The sequence below is a fragment of the Lycorma delicatula genome, chromosome 10 (genome assembly GCF_047948215.1).
Source record: "Lycorma delicatula isolate Av1 chromosome 10, ASM4794821v1, whole genome shotgun sequence".
Taxonomy (NCBI): Eukaryota; Metazoa; Arthropoda; class Insecta; order Hemiptera; family Fulgoridae; genus Lycorma; species Lycorma delicatula.
Window position 1 is genome coordinate 34,467,943 of NC_134464.1, and position 18,616 is coordinate 34,486,558.

At 33.6% G+C, this 18,616-nt stretch overlaps 1 protein-coding gene across 1 annotated transcript in view; it reads left to right on the forward strand.

Moving 5' to 3' along the window:
- The window catches only part of LOC142331705 (uncharacterized), a 97,319-nt gene that overhangs the window by 58,267 nt on the left and 20,436 nt on the right, over positions 1 to 18,616 (forward strand). Inside the window, exon 3 of the mRNA XM_075377739.1 lies at positions 3,643 to 3,742. Within this exon, the coding sequence (XP_075233854.1) occupies positions 3,643 to 3,742 (100 nt within the window). The remainder of the gene's footprint in view (positions 1 to 3,642; positions 3,743 to 18,616) is intronic.

Genomic DNA, 18,616 nt, shown 5'->3' on the forward strand with positions numbered 1-18,616 from the left:
CAAGCAGACATAATGCAGCAGCTAAAGTAGCACACCAAGCCTTAGCCAAAATATAATTCATCGAAAACACAGATCCCTAGTACAAATACCCAACAACATCCATACTCGCCAATACTAAATGCAAAGTGTACTGGGATGTAGACATTCATGCGGATAAATCGATCCCTGCCAATAAACCAGACATCACGCTTCCAATCAAAAAAAGAAAAAAACAAATCACCGACGTAATCGACGATCCTACCTTCCTCAACGACACAACATCGAAACTAAATACACTGAAAAGTTATTCAAATGCAGCTAATTTGCAATGGAAATAAAAAGGCTTCGGTTGCAAGAAAAATTCAACGTCATCACCCTAATATCTCACCCACTTACATCCCATCTAATGCAGTTATAGCTCAAAATTTCTACCATTGTCAGATCTTTCTTTAATACAGAATCATAATAGTATGTGGAATTTGACATAGTCCGTCAGTGCAGATTAAGACCGCAGTCATGAGAGGAAGAGATAATAAGAAAATAATATTAGTAGCAACAATGTGTCTAATAGTTACAAAAGTGAAACAAAATTATTTCGCTTAGATAATAATTTTCATAGGCTAAATAAAATATATATATATACACACACACACACACACACACACACACACACACACACACACACACACACACACACACACACACACACACACACACACAAACACGTATGTTACATTTAAACAAAATTGAATATTGGGTGTTTTAAGATTAAAAATAAAGTTGTTTGTAAATTTTTATCAGTGATAAATGATATAAAATTATTTTATATATAGAAGTTACGATTCCAGTAATATATAGTCAAGTTAAAATTATTATAAAAGTACATGGTGTGAACCCATTTAAAATTCTAAATTCAGCAGAATTCGATAAGATAAGTGCATATTCAGATATACAAATTGTGAACCAGTTGTTGATAAGATAAGCAGAATTCAAAACACAGCACTACAAATAATATAATACGGTATTATACTATAAAATATAACTTTCTATATACGTGTATACATTATATACTCGTGTATATATATATATATACACGAGTATATTGACCAATACCAGAAAAATTCACTGGATTCCCCGGTTCCGCTCGCAGCAAGCCATAAGACATCCGCACCAAAACAACTGTCCAAGTGCTTTCCGCTGGAAATTAGCCAGCTGTGCACCAAATCCGGCGGACGCACCGAGGCTAAACTCTAAATCGATCAAGCGCGAGAATCGCGACAGCTGATCGCCAGTATCGAACTCCCGCCAGATCTGGCGGACCTTAAATAACCAACAAAACTTTCCATGACCACAAGTCTAGGCCACAAAGTACACAACACGACAAACGATAAAAAAACCCATTCATAAGTTATGAACACACAGATCCTTTCGTACAAATGTAGTTAAAACTTCCATGCAGTGTATAAAACACACTCACGAAACTCACAGAAAAGAAAAAATCACTATAATAAACCAAAAACGGCAGGAGCGCGAGCAGCGCGACCATTCGGCCCTTCCCACAGTCCTTACAATTATTATTATAATAATAATGATGATGATGATGACGTTCACGACGACAACGCTGACGATGACAGTGATAATGTGCGATAATATCTATGCACATGTCTGGGGCGGGTAACGACAAGTTATTTCGGTAGTTTCACTTTTATCGGCGGGGATTGATTTTGCTCAGGTGCTTCCCTGTGAAGTACGGGATTGGCGGACTTGAGCTGACCAGGCTGGTTGCGGTTGTGCTTTTCGGCTTTGCTGGTTGCAGCGGGAGATGGAGGTATGATCGTGATCTATTTTTGCCGACGCTATTCGTAGTGCGGACGAGGAGTCCCCATCTTTCTTCTCAGTTGTGGAGCCGGGTTATGGTGAGCTGATGTTAGCTTATCCAAGTCTTGCGCCGCTCAGTGTGAGTCAGTCACTTAGGCTGTTGGCAGGGATTGTCGTATGGGTTAGGGTACATGAATCCTTATTGTTATGTTCGGGCCCTGGGATGTCGGTATAATTGGTTAGGTTTGGTTTGGTTACCTGACTTCTCGCCCAGGGTTGAACTTGTGATAGGCGGTTGGCTGGGGAACCCAAGTAGCATCAATATTTCAGAAAATGTATCAGTGTTCAACAAAATACAAAGTTACTGGTATCTAGATTTATTCGTGAGGGTCCAAACAAGTTTACCTTCGGATTTTTCTTATGATGTGATTAAAATTTCATCGTCCATTATTACTGTCTGAAACATTTGTGATTTAATAAGATTTAAGTTTTTAAAAACTATTTTTTACTTGTCTGGTATCATAATTCTAAAATAACGCTCATAAAGCATAGCTCTAGGGCATAATTGAGCTTGGAATCAGATCTGATATAAAAGCTTGGAATTCAGTATATTCCTGAAGAAAGGCCTCTTTTTATTGACTCTTCTGAAGTTAGCATGAAAGCAGTTTTACTGCATAAGAAAGAGTTTTTATTGGTAAAAAATAGCCATCCATTCCATTAGCTCACGCAGTTAACATGAAAGAAACGTATGAACTATGGTATCAGAATTTGAAACAATAAAATACAAAGACCACGTGTGGCAAGTTTGCAGTGATCTGAAAGTCGTTGCGTTACTTCTTGGTTTATAAGGCGAGTTTACCCAATATTGTTGTTTTCTTTATCTTTAGGATAGTCGTGATAAAAAAAGATATTCACAAGTAAAGGACTGGCAATTGGGACGTAACGTTTTGGCTGGTGAAAAAAAAAAAGTAAAGCATTTATCGTTAATTGATAGTGGTTTTAAAATCATATTACCGCCAATTCACATAAAACTCGGACTAATGAAAAATTTCTTAAAGACAATAGACAAAGATGGACAAAGATTTATCATTTAAAAATAAGTTTTTATAAATTGAGTGATGGTAAGCTCAAGGAGAGTATATTTATCGGTCCACAAACCAAGAAACTGCTCAAGTACTCAACTTTTTATGATAACTTAGCAAATTTGAACAAGCTGCATGGAAGTCCTTCAGAGACGTTGCTGGTGGATTTTTGGTAAAAGAAAAGATGAAAACTATGTTTTCTTGTTAATAAGCTGTTAGAAAACTACAATGATTAGGATGTAGGATGTCATTAAAAATTCATTTCCTATACTACCATCTAGACTTATTTCCCAAAAATTTGGGTTGTGTCAGTGATGACCAAGGAGAGCGTTCGCCTTTCCATCAGGATATTATTCATCTGTATAATAATCCATGACGGACCATGGATCATAGGTACCAAGGAAGATGGGATCCTGGAATGACTGGTGACTACTGTATATTTTTGTTTAGAGAAACTTATCAACCATCGTACAAGCGAAAAATTTGTCAACATATTTTTTTTTTAAATTGAAGATAAGACGATTGTAAGGATTTAAACATCTAAAAATTGTTATTTTAAAGAAATTTCCAACGATTTAGGCTTTTATAAAATATTATTTTAAATTTGTATTAAAGTATTTCAATTGATCTGTGTTTGAATACATAAAAATGTAGGTGATTTAAATAAATTTTGAATGAATATACATAAATAATAAAGTTATAAGTTCTAATAGTTATAAGAAATATGCAAAGAATAATTTCTTTCACAGATTTTTTTTTTTAGCTCTTCGTTCAGTTCGGGAAGAAGAAGAAGAAGATTTAATCCTGTTTGTTGCGGATGTGATCTGGAAACATGTTGCAAAATTATTGCCTGGTGTTCCTTAGTAAGTCGTTAAATATATATATTTTTTAATGAATTTCTTTATTTATTTTTTAAATTCAGTAACTTAATATTACATTAACTTTAAATTAGTGTTGCGTTGTATTGTATTAACCTAATCCTTAATCATTAAGGAGAATCTGAATTATTTAACGAAAAATTAAATAAATGTTCCACAATAACGGCCTCACCGTTAAAACGATCCATTTTTACTACCTTATACGAAGTAAAGGAAGTATTGTGATCGCGAAAAATTTCGGTTTTCAGATTTCAACGGAAATATCCATTTTGACCATTCCTGTGTCCATTTTGACTAGTTTCGGCGTGACATCTGTACGTATGTATATATATATATATATATATATATATATATATATATCGCATAACTCAAAAACGATTAGCCGTTGACTGTTAAAATTCTGGATTTAGGACTGTTGTAACATCTAGTTGTGCACCTCCACTTTTAATTGCAATCGACTGGACCAAAAATGTTCAAAAAATGCCCAAAATCTAAAATAACTTGGATTTCGGACTTTTTCTTAACTGCAGTAATAAGCCCTCATTGAGAGCTGTTCAACTATAGATCATCAGTGTTACTTATTTTCATTGGTTCCAGAGTTACAGCCAAATGAAGTTTTAATTAATGAAATATTTGGAATTTACAAGGTGAAGGCACATCGTTCGATTCAGACTACATCTCCTTTTTTAACTTCTTTTTTAATTTAAATATTTTTGGAATTTATTAATAATTATTAACCTCAGATTGTAAAAAGATTTTTACAATAAATAATAATTCAATAATAACAATAAAAAAAAAATGAAAAAAAATGTCAGAAGTTATTAATGAAATATAATTAAAAATGTGTATATGTAAATTAATAGTCGTACAAGGAAGTCGTGTGTGCCCACATCAGATTTTTTATAATAACAATTTGAAAAAAATATATTTAAATATTCTTCTTCGTTATACAAAAGTACTATAATTTTTCTTTCCTACCACTCATAACTTTTAAAAAATATATTAATAAATGTATGTGACCAAATGCTCTGGTTAAATTTGAGAAATATAATTTGGCAACTACACCATTTTTTTACTTCCTTGTACGAAGAAAAGGAAGTAGAGTGATCGCAAAAAATTTCGGTTTCTAGATTCCAACGGAAATATCCATTTTGACCATTCCTGAATCCATTTTGACTAATTTCGGTGTGACGTAGATACGTATGTATCTCGCATAACTCAAAAACGATTAGCTGTAGGATGTTAAAATTTTGGATTTAGGACTGTTGTAACATCTAGTTGTGCACCTTCCCTTTTCATTGCAAGCGACAACCGAAAGAGTCCAAAAAAAAGCCCAAAATCCAAAAAAAATCTGGATTTTGGAATTTTTATTAACTGCAGTAATAAACCCTCATTGAGAGCTTTTCAAAGATATATAAATAGTACTAATTTCTATTGGTTCTACAGTTATAGCCAAATGAAATTTTAATTAATGAAATATGTGTACCTTAGGGGAAGGCACATCGGTTCGAATCAGACTTCGTCTCTTTTTTTTAAATTTAAATATGTTAATTTATTAATAGTTATTAACCTCTCATTGTAAAAAAAAACTTTTACGATGAATAATAATTTAATAATAACAAAAAAAATCACAAATTTGTTAATGAAATAAAATTCTGTGTACTTTTCATTTAAAAAAAAAAAAATAATAACGGGTAAGGGTAAATGTAATTTAATCGGCGTACAGGGAAGTCAAGTGTTGTCCACATCATATTTTTTATTTATAAATATTTTTTCACTTGAAACAGGCTGGCTGAAGTAATGTATGACTTTCATGGGTATTAAGAAAAAAAATTAAAAGCGTTAGAACCAGAAACAAAAAACTCTTATTTATTTTAGAAGTGGGGAATTAATTTTAAGAATTTTTTTTTAAATATTCATATGTACTTTCATTCGTTAAGTTTAGAAATTTTCTAATCTAAAATTTTTTGTAGCTCTAACAACCCCTTCAATAAAGGGTAAATAAGAAAAAGAAAACTTTCAAAAAAAACGTTTTAGGTCCGGGGTCTATAAATATTTTTAAAAATTGGTAGAAATTTATTGATAGCGCTATGTGTGATGTACGAGTATAAACTTTCAAAACGTTGTTGAAAAATATTTAAATCGAAGGTAGATAGAGAAAAAGAACAAAACTTTTATATACAAAGTTCATAAACAACTCTGTATATCAAATTTAAAAGGTGGGGGTTGATTGTAAAAAACCGTTTTTACTATTTAGTAATGAGTGAGCATTTTTAAGGGATTGCATTGCAAATAAGATTTGTTTTTATAACGGTTTCTCTAATATGCCTCTGATTAAAATCGAAATTGATATTTTTGCAATAACCCTCATTCCTTATCGAATTAACAAAAAAAATTAATATAATCAATGCAAAGTAATACAATCAATTTAATATTAAAAAAAAAAAGAAGTAATATGATAAATGCCACATACACAGAAATATTTGAACCAAAACTAAAGAAAATCGTTTAGGTAAATCCTGAGATATAAGATTAAAAGTAGTGCGACACGTATATACGGACTACATTTATACGTACACACACATGTTTATTTTTACCTAGATGAACTAGCTGGACTCTAAAACGTAAAAATTTGCAAAAAACCCGAAAAAAGTTTTGATATGATCATCATTACTGCGCAGTGGCGATGAGGAAGCGATTGATAGATTATACAAATGGTGTGTAGTATTTATGAAAAAGGGGAAGTTCCGTCAGACTTCAAAAAGAGTGTTATATAGTCATGATACCAAAGAAACCAGGAGTAGATAAATATGAAGAATACAGAACAATTAGCTTAACTAGCCATGCATCAAAAATCGTAACTAGAATTCTGTACAGAAGAATTGAGAGGAGTGTGGAAGAAGTGTTAGGAGAAGACCAGTTTGGTTTCAGGAAAAGTATAGGGACAAGGGAAGCAATTTTAGGCCTCAGATTAATAGTAGAAGGAAGATTAAAGAAAAACAAACCAACATACTTGGCATTTATAGACCTAGAAAAGGCATTCGATAACGAAAACTGGAATAAAATATTCAGCATTTTGAAAAAAATAGGGTTCAAATACAGAGATAGAAGAACGATTGTTAACATTTACAGGAACCAAACAGCAACAGTAATAATTGAAGAACCTAAGAAAGAAGCCGTAATAAGAAAGGGAGTCAGACAAGGATGTTCCCTCTCCCCGTTACTTTTTAATCATTACATAGAACTAGCAAGTAATGATGTTAAAGAACAATTTAGATCCGGAGTAACAGTACAACGTGAAAAGATAAAGATGCTACGATTTGCCCATGATAGTAATTTTAGCTGAGAGTAAAAAGTATTTTGAAGAAACAATGAACGGCATGGATGAAGACCTACGCAAGAACTACCGCATGAAAATAAACAAGAAAAAAACGAAAGTAATGCTATGTAGTAGAAATAACGAAGATGGACCACTAAATATTAAAATATGAAGTAAAAATAACATTGCTTTGCAATCAGTTGTTCATCATTTTGAAATAACTGACCACTCAATGTTATCTTTAAACTAAACTAAACTACTCCCTGACATGTGAATGTCAATTCCTTCAATAGAAACGGTTAATTTGATTTTTCAAAAATTAGTGTATCTATCCATAAAAATGAATTAGATAAAACCGACTGGTATTGTTTGTATATTTATGAACATGTAAATACGGTTTTTCATGCATTCTTAAAGACGTTTGAATGGTTAATTCAAAACTCATAAAGTAAAAAATTATAGGAAAAAATATAAAAAACCTCGGTTAAATTTTCACGTTTTAAATAAAATCGAAAAAAAAATTTATCCAGAAAGTGATATAATCAACTGTATAACAATAACTTTTAAACAATTACAAAAAACTACGCGATCAAGTAAAGTGTAATAGCTTATACTAAATTTCGATTTACAATGAAATTCTAACTAGTTTAAGGAGTAACCAGAAGGAACTTTGAGTATCCTAAATAAACTTATCGGTGAAAATAGTAACTAAGGAAATAAGCCAAATTAAAGGTAGCCATTGTCGAATAATATTGGACACTTTCTGCATTGCGAATGAATTAAATAAACACTTAGTGAATAATCTGCCATTTTCATCGTAATGAGACCGTCCAAAAACCGCGTTAAAACATTATTCTATTCCGAAAATACAATTCCGTCTTCAATGGTTTGTATGCCTACGCACAAAAGATAAATAGAAAATATAGTATAATCCCTTAAATCAAAAAAGTCCCCTGGGCTTGGTCAAAGTGCAGTAGATACAATAAAGGCTGTAATAGACAAAATATCTAATATACTAATCTTTATCTTTATTGTTCGCATGGCAACAGCAGTGTATTCAAAGCAATTAATCTATCATTATTTCAATATATCGTCACCACCATGCTAATGTAACGAATATGAAAAATCGAATTTTTCAGATTTGTTTTTTTACTACTAATCTGAACGTTCTTGTGGTAAATTATTCAATGCGTATCTTTTTTAGGAAGGCTAGTATAAACTTTTCACTTTTAAGGAATATACCTATATAGAATTTAACATCGAAACGGATTTTTTAACTCTCCTGAAAGGTTGAGATGTTCACATTCGTTACTTTAGCATAGTGGGGACGATATAAGAGGCTAAACGGAAAAAAAAGAAAGGCCCATCAAGTTCGAGGTGGAAATTCTTTGAGTAACTAATCCGGCATTATCTGTGTTGTCCCTCACGGCTGTGAGCTTTCGGCCGAGCTCTTTTTAGTATATATTAACGATTTATGGGGGGGGGAAGTGAGTAGTGTAAAAATGCCGGTTCTGGGACAAGCGTCATCAATGACGTCACGACAATGAGTTAGCTTGCGAATCCGAGTCTGATATCTTTAGAGATTCATGGATAGTAGGATTCGTCCCTTTATCGTTCGTTCCTTTATCGACATTAGAAGTAATAAAGAAAGGAAAATATTTTGGTAATAAAACAGAAGTAGTAAAAACGAAAATGTCAGCAATTATTGAATATAATTTTTGCGTAACAAATTATCTGAATGGGAATTTTATCTCGTTTATTATTTGTAAAAAAATATTTTTTTATAAAAAGTGATGAATAAATAGATTTATAAATTGAAAAGAATTTTATTGTTTTATCCTTATTTCCCGCCTTTAATATATAAGTTAAAACTTAATCATTTTAAATTCAGTTTATAATTAAACGATGGGCGTTAAGCAAGGGATAGCAAGAGAGCTTCACAAGCAAGCTCGTGGAAACTATTCGACAAGATCAGTCGAATTGAAAGGGGTAGATGACTTGTATCAGGCAGCCTTAGTAGAAATGATACCATACTCAAGGTTTAATAGAGGATATAAATATATTATTACAATTACAAATTGTTTTTCTAAATTTGCTTTTTCTTTTCCATTGAAGAGCAAAAACGCAGATGATGTTGTATAGGTTTTCGATCCCATAATTCATAAACAAAAAATGAAACATTTTCAAACCGATGATGGAAACGAATGGTTTAATTCAAAATTGAGATCGTTATTACTAAAATTCAATATAAATCATTATTCGACTTATTCTGATAAAAAAGCATCGATAGTGGAGCGGTTCAATAGAACTCTCAAGACTAATATGTGGCGTAAATTTACCGAACAGGGTGATTAACGATGGATAAGTATATTGGATGAAATAAAATATAACAATATTAAAAAAAAATATATAACAATAGGGTGCATCGAACTACAGGTTTTAAACATAAAGATGTTTCTTAAAAAATGACCGCGAAGTGCTGTTAAATATATTAAAGGTTGCAAAAAAACGTCATCAGCATACGACAGCGAATAAATTTAATGTTGGTGATCGGGTAAGGATAAGTAAGTATAAAGACATTTGCGAAAGGATATCTTCCGAATTAGACTAATGAAGTTTTTACAATTTTCAAGGTGAAACAAACACAACCTATAACGTACATTCCGATGGGAAAGGGGAGGTGTTAAAAGGGAGGTTTTATACGGAAGAACTTAGTAAAACCAAGTACGGCAACGTTTATTTGGTTGAAAAAGTATTAAAAACGTGGTGATAAATTATTAGTCCGCTGGTTGGGATTTGATAAGAAAGAGGACTCGTGGATAGATAAGAAGGACTTAATAAAATAAATTAGGTTTATGTAATCTGTTCAGTAGCAGAGATGGATGCCGAAGAACAAGATCGAAAGCTGACGGTAATTAATTTTAACCGTTTAATAGGCAAGGTATCCGATTTAAATTCGAAAAAAGGCATAGTCCTCTTCTTCCAGCCATCAGATGCTTGGTTGTAGGTCCCTCTAATTCTGGTAAGACGAATGCGGTTTTCAATCTTTTGTTCGATCTTAGCGGGTTGAGGTTCAGTAACATATATGTTTTTTTCTAAATCATTGTACCAGCCTAAATATTTATTTTTAAAAATTTTATGATTGATGTTGAAGGGCTAGGTTACTATCCTTATAGCGATAACGATGTTATTGTGGCACCGGAAGAAACGGAGCCGAATTCCATAATGATATTCGACGACGTAATATGCGAAAAACAGAATAACATAACAAAATATTTTACTATGGGCCGACACAATAACATCGATGTGTTTTATATGAGTCAAACGTATAGCAAAATTCCTAAGCAGCTGGTCCGAGATAATGCGAATTTTCTCATGGTCTTTCGACAGGATGAAAGAAATCTAAGACATATATATCATGATCATATTACACCGGATATATCATTTGAAAAGTTTAAAGAAATATGTAACGAGGCTTGGAACCGGATAAAAAATCAATTTTTAGTAATCGATAAGAAAGGAGATTTCGATAAAGGGCGGTACAGATTTAATTTTGACATCTTTATCGGAAAGCCTAAAAAAAGCATAAAAAGCGCTAAAAAGAGCTTGAAAAAAGCCTAAAAAAGCCCTAAAAACCTAAAAAAAGCTTGCAGGCTAGCGTGCACGCTTATGAATTAACCTAAAAAGCTTCAACATACTTAAAGAGAGATATCGAGTGTATGTTGTCAGATGAAACGTAAATGCCTACTATGGAGGATCGTGAGCGTATCACCGCGGAGATTGCCGAGATCCGCATGAGTATTAAAAGAAAACATGGTGAATTGGAGAGAGGAAGATTCGAGTCCGATCTAAGACTTCAACAGGATTTTAAGCCGCTTACTGAACCTCTGATTAAGATAGCAGAACAGTTCGGTTCCGAAGAGGGAGAAAGGGGAAAAAGGATAAAAAAAGAAATAAATTTTAAAGAAAGTCCGCTACCGAAAATCTCAGCCGATGAGTTGCGCGAAAAAGAGGAGCGGGATTATCGAGAATTTGAAAGAGGTTCGACATGGGATCTATGTTCGATCAACTAACTGAAGAAGATAGGATAAAACATAGTAAGCGTTCTTTAGGAAACGATAGATCGCGGAGTGCGGTTTCTGATGAACCAGAACGTGAAACTAAGCGGTCAACTGTCAAGTTACACCAGAAGATGGATACGTCTAGTCCGCTTCCATTTGAGTTAGCCCAACCGTCCAACCTTCCGATCCGGTAGACGATGAAATGGCCGGTATAAGACGTCGACAAAAGGCTAAAAGGTTTCTTTCTTATTCGGCTCGCCGCCGAGCTGAAAAGGCTGAAGGAACCGAACAGCCATCTAAAGTTGAATAGCCACCTAGGGTCGAACACGAAGAGACTTATGAATCGCAGCCCAACATAGAGCAATTGTTGAATACGCCCGAAGGGAAAATGCAAATGAGCATGTCTTTCAAGACAAGTATGCGAGAAGGGCTAGCACAGGAACTTATGCTTGACGCCATCAGAGATGCGGAAAACAACATGGATAACGTTTACGGTGTTTTGAAGGAAACGAACTGAAGACTGGTGATGCAATAATCGATTTCGATAAAGAAAGTAACATCCTAATAAGAGAAGTGAAGTATCCTGCGAGCCGAGGTTCGAATTACTTTTCGGGAAAAAACCGAAGTTATTCATGGAAGAAGATTTGGAAGAATATAAGAAAACTGTAATCGCAACAAATGCGCATGAAGAAATAATTCTGCTCTAAAACGGGTAAAGACTAATTCTTGATTTAAGTATCTGGAAATAATAAGCAAGTTTTTCCACCGTTTGTCTCAAAAAAACGAGGTGAAGGTTTAGTACCATCCGCAATGACTTTGAACGAAAACCATAAAGTTGATTACGTTTATTTTGATGATTCTAACGAAATCTGTGAGAGGTTAAAACTGTTGATTGCATCGAAAATGGCGGGTAATACTGCTCATGATAATGAAATCATATCAATAGTTGAGGAATTAAAAGAACGAGGACTGATAAAAGGAGAAGGCGCACTGTAAGCGAATCATTTGAGAACGTCAGTTAACAGGTTAGGTCAGACAGAATTCAATTCGAGAATCCCGTTTAGGTTACTTATGAGGGCGATATCGACGCCCGCGAAAAAAAATTTGCAATCTTGCATCAGCTGAAAATTATGATGATGCTGTTAACATGGATGATTGCTTATATTTAATTGAGCAGTATGCTGCAGATCATGATTTTTTTAGCGTGTGAAATACAAACGCATTTTAAAGTGGTAGATTTCAAAGTAACTCGCGCTAAAAACGCTGCTCATCCAGATGACGAAAATGATTTGGTAACCATGAGATATGTACGGTTCCTCATTCAACAGAAATTCGATGATGTCATCGCTAAAGTTGAAAATATGATAGGAAAAGAAATAGAAAATCCTTTAAGAAGCAAAATTACGAATGATCCAGTTGTTCGCCAGCGATTAGAGGAAACTATTTCTCGATTGAAAAGTGAGGTTCAGAAAAATGCGGCAACTCAAACGGAAAAAGAATCTGATATAAATACGGATGCAACGACTGAAGATTTTTAGCCGGGTATAAAATGAAGAGTGCGAACAAGTGTAACGTTAGTAGTAAAAGAGGAAAAGGATTGATAAGTTCGATCGGAAGTCTTCCAGGTGTTGTAAGTAACGTTGTAGGAACAGTACTCAATCGAGCTGTAGATCTACTTCCTTTCGAGGCTCACATACCTGGTTACCAATATTGCGGCCCCGGAACAAAACTAAAAGAAAGATTGAAGAGAGGTGATCCTGGTATAAATTCGCTCGATAAAGCCTGTAAGGCGCACGATACAGCGTATAGTATCTACAGCGATTCTCAGCGAAGAGCAAAGGCTGATTAAGAGTTAACAGAAAGAGCTTGGCAAAGGGTGTCTGCGCCTGATTCTAGCATTGCAGAGAAAGCTGCTGCGTGGGCTGTAACAAACGCTATGAAAATAAAGAGCAAATACGGCGGGAGATTAAAAAAATCTTCGGCCAGAAGTGTGCGAAAAAAAACTATAAGAAAAAAAAGGTGCTTATCTTGAACCATATCGATCTAAAACCGGATGCGGCATAAGAAAACGCCGATCCGCAGGTCGCAGACGACATCGTCGTCAAAGCAGAAAAAAGCATTAAATTTACTACGCAAGCACCCCATTCAACCTTTGTCGGATGCAGAGTTAATACGGTTTGCGCGAAAAATTAATCTACCCCACTTCAGAGGTGTTTTCATGGACGATACTTTACCAGCTAGAATAAATAAATTCGAATCGGGAGTAGTGAACTTGGACACAGCGTCCTCAATCCGGGCACGCATTGGGTTTATTATAAAAAAAAAGCGAACGTGTTTTATTTTGACAGTTACGGTAATTTACGCCCCTAAAGAGTTAGTCCATTATCTTAGATCCAACAAAGAGAAAGTTAATATTCAGTATAATTTAGACCCCAGACAGGATTTTAATTCAGTTGTTTGCGGACATTTGTGTTTAAAGTTTCTGATATGTTCTGCCTAAACGGAAAATCTTCTATATTGTCGGCAGATTTTTTCCTTCGATAGAACTCGGCGATGCCGGGTGGGAAATCGGTCTGATCGATTTTATGTCATATGGACAACATTCGAAATGTAGAAAAAGGAAAAAAATAATGTTTTATTATGATTACCAAGGCGAAAAATCGATAAAGCTTCCACCAGGGATGTATGAGATTGATGATCTGAGAATTAAATTAAAACATGCGATGGGTGGCTGTGATGAATCGAACGCAACTGATGATGAAAAACGAAAGCAACGAAATCGCGGTAAAGATAATACAAATTGTTCAATTAAAATCTGAATCGAACCTACCACGATGCACTCGTGTTTATTTTGTACTGAAATAGTAGATTTTACAAAGCCGTAATCTATCCGTACTTTGTTGGGATTTGATGAAGCAGTCCTACCGGCAAACGTTTGGTATACATCTCAGAAACCTGTTAGTATTTCATCTGTAAATTCAATACGCATAAGCTGTAACATCGCCCCCGGTTCATTTGTGGGCGGAGAAGAAGGTCATATTATTCACGAATTCTATCCCAAAGTTGGACGGGGATATAAGATAATTGAAGTACTCCACAGCGTCATTTATCTTCCGGTCAACACCAAGACCATAGGAATATAACTGTGCACGTTTTTAATCAAAATTCGGAACTAATAACTTTCGGCGGTGAAGAAGTGACAGTGAGACTACATTTACGACGAAGAAACGATGGTGTTGATTTTCATTAATAAAGCAGAATATAAATCCCCTCCCGCAGTCTCACTAACAGACAGTCGACCTGTGAAGCTTAAACGGTTAACACGAGAAAACGTACGATTTCTGGAAACTTTAGGTTTTAACGTCTTACAAAAATGAGCGGACAGATAATAAATGTTGATACTGCGAACGCCGTATTTGATGAAACCATTACGGGTAAAGAATTTCATACTCATTACCCTTATGCTGCATCAACATTTAATAATAGTGACAAAATTAGAATTCCTGTCCAGCAACAAGATGTGTGTACGCTACCATGCGAAAGTTATTTACTCATCGACGGAAAGTATGATGATGCTAACGGAGCTGCAGATCCTGCACTAAAACTATGCAATAATTTTGGCGCGTTACTTTTCGATGAAATCCGTTACGAAATTGCAGGACAGGAGGTGGATAGGGTGAGAAACGCGGGGATAACTTCAACGATGAAAAATGCTCTATCATTGAGAAACTTCGAAAAAGATTCTATTTTCATGAACGGTTGGTCATCGGACGGCGTTGATGATATACAACCGGTCAACGGCGTATATATCAATGGCGAATCGGCAACGTTTAAAGTATCACTTCCGCTGAAGATGCTCTTAGGCTTTTTTGAAGATTATAATAAAATACTGCTAAACGTTAAACAGGAACTGATCCTAGTTCGGGCTTCCACTAACAATAATGCTGTTGTCGTTCCAGCTGGAAAAACATTTACCTTCGGAATAACGAAAATTAGATGGAAAAAGATTATCGCTTCTCAGACTGGTAGATAGAGATGAACCGATTTCGATGATGTTCCGAAAGTGGAACTTATACGAATATCCAACTCCACCTACCAGTAAAGATGTAATTTGGACAGTTAAAACAACAACGCAGGCGGAAAACCGTCATTATGTCATCATTGGATTTCAAACATCGAGAAAAGGAGACGCAACAAAAAGAGCTTCGAATTTTGATACCATTTCACTTAATAACATACGTTTATATCTGAATTCGGTATATTATCCTTATGAACACATTCAAGGAGATAACATTATATTATACGAAATGTTTAAGAATTTCTATCCTTCCTATTATAACAGGAATTCTCAAGCGGCATTAATTGTTCCATCTAAGTACTATGTTATGCTGTTGATCTTTATAGATTGCTCAAAACAAAACGACACTTTGAAAACTGGCGCGGTCGATATTAAAATCGAGATAGAAACTTCCGCCAACATTCCCGACAACACAACAGCCTATTGTTTGATGATAAGTGATTGCATAATGCAATATTCTCCTTTAACAGGCACAGTCAGAAGCGTTTCCTAACCAGTATAGTCAGTTAATCGGTGAAGTCAACATGTCGGTCTTTATATCGGATTTTACTTTTTTTCGTTTACCCAACGCTGATGTTTACATTAAAGAATAGTTTTCATTCCTATGGATGGACACAGATTTGAGCAATATCTATTCAAACCGCCTTTCGACTATGATGATATTCCATCTTAAACTACTAGAGTTTCAATACAAAACTTCCAGAAAAAAATAGGATTCAATTGGAATTCAGGTTTTATCGAATACTTGAGGTTATCATCCATTTTTGAAAATTTAGCACCAGTGTGCACTATATATGTAAAGAGTAAAGAAAAGAAAAAAGTATTAGAACAAATAATAAGCAATAAACTGTATGTAGTAAAAGACCTTGACGGTTGTGATTGTCCTTCTATCGATTTATTCAGTTCTTCAATAAATAAAGTGTGCCCCTTCAGTGAAAAACATGAATGCGCCATGAAAAAAGCTATATGGTTATACATGTGGTGGAGCGAGCAAAGTTAATTTTATTATATGTTGGAGAAATATACATTTTTTCCAATGATTATAATAAAATACTACACTACATATATTTTTACACATGCTGAAGTAAGCACAAGGGGCGACTATGCAACCCTGCTTTCTTACCTATATGAATATAATATATACATCTACTAAATTACAATAAAATCATACATACATTGATTATAATAAATTCTACTGTTACCAATTTTTATTGTACAATATAGAATTATATTGTTCACTAAACAAATAGTTAACATTCATCCGATCTTTCTGTAAGAAAGTGTATCTTTACAGAATTATAGTGTTTTTTATTAATTAAAATTGAAACAATATCGTATAATGTTTCTGTTGATAAAACAGAAAATAGATATTTATCTTCCCCATCCTCGTCATCATCATCATCATCATAAAAAATTTTAATTTTATCAAGACAAAAATAGACATCGGCTATTTCTTTAATTGAAATAGAACATAATGAAAAAAGATATTTAGTAAATAAGAATAACATATTTTTGAATCGATGACATTCTTGAAATTAAACCTGCTGTATAGACTGACTTCAAAATTTAATTCATTTTCGTCTAGTAATGAAAGTAAATGCCTTAATGGTTCGATAACTTCCATTAAACCGCCAGTTATTGCTGGAACCAAACGTAATGTCGAACATGCTACTAATGAAAGCGGCTTGGTTACTCTAATTCAATAATAACTGCTGCAATAATTTTTTGAACATTTTTTAACTGAAAAAAAAAACAAAATTGAAAATAATTTAATGATTAAATAAACGTTTCTAAAGGGATATCAACATGCCTTCAAGGTAATGATAATATCTCATTAACTGCGACACGTTTATCATCATAGCTGCTTAATGCTAGTTTGTTTACAGTTACAGTTTCGACTAAATGTTTTTTTGATCGAATCAGTTTCATTTGAACATATCAATCTTTGTAGCTATCATCGCCTACTTTCAGTAAACTGAACGCCTACTTTTTGTAATAACTGATATTTAATTTGTTTTTTACATTTTTTTTATTCCTTTAGCTAGCTTTTTTCGTTGAAAAAGTGTATAATTTTGCTCTTAATTCAATAAATTCTTTTATAGGAATGCCGTTACATTCATCCTTAAATTTACCTAAAACTTTTTTATTTTTAATTGAAAAAAGAGGATGCGAAACAGGAAAATCGGACGTGTCAAAATACTCGATTAAATTTTCATCTTGTAAATCTTAGTAAAAATCATTAGTCTCTATTTCATAAAAAAAAAGCTATCGGTATCCATATAAAGAAGATTAAACTTAATCTATATTTTTTCTTCATTACATTATAATAGAAATTATACATTAATGTCTTACTAAGTTCTAGCACTGATAAACCCACATAAAGAGGTTTATCTAATTTTATTTATTCTTTGGACCACTGAACTGCGCAAAGATTTTCATCATATATTATTCTATCTTTAAATGTTGGTTTCGCGATAAGTTTCATCAACCTCTTTTCTGACGAAACCAATTCTAAATTAATACGTTTCCTAACGTTTTCCATACACTTCCTAAATACTGCATTGTTCATTAACTAGAATAAGTCTTTTTCAAAATCATTTGTTGCCGATTGGCGATTTATAGTATTTAAGTTTATATAGCTTTTTAACCAAGGAGATTGATTGAATTGCAGTATTTTATGTACTTTAGTTACACTAAGTCCATTACGAATAGCTTGCTTTAGATTAACAAAATGACTAATGTAATTAGTTTTAGTTTTTAATGTTGTTACTACTAATTTTGTGTGGGATGAAAAGGGGGAACTTCATTTATCGGAAGAAATAGAAGATCACTGTGCGCATTATGAAGAGATTCAGGATACTCCACGTCAACTTCAAGAATATAACCGATTATACCATCATCTTTAAAGGATAATATAGTATTAGTTATTGATTGCTGAATTTTTTTTCAACCTATCCAAACATTTTGTTTCGGTAAATGTTGGCTCATTGCCCAACCGTATAGGTTATTGGCATCTAGATATGATAAATATCTGTGCGGTAATTTATTATCATGTTCTTCAGGTATGTAAGGATTGTTTGCCTTCGCATACTTTTTAACACAAACCGATATTCCCCCTCTAATACCCCTTTCTAAAAACATGTAAATATCATAATCTGTGATTAATTCGAGTAAAACTCGCGTCTTATAAAGCATAGCATCAAGTGGAAAACCGGGAAGTGTAAAGTAATATGCGCAATCTAAACCGTATTCTTTTAAACAAAGTAAACGAAAATTTTCGAATACATCAGCTAAAAGAAGTACATCGCATTTTAAATAGAGATCGCTATATTCACCTAAATTTTTTATATTGAAATGATTCCAAACAGTTTTAGCATGAATATAATCACTTTCGTCAATAT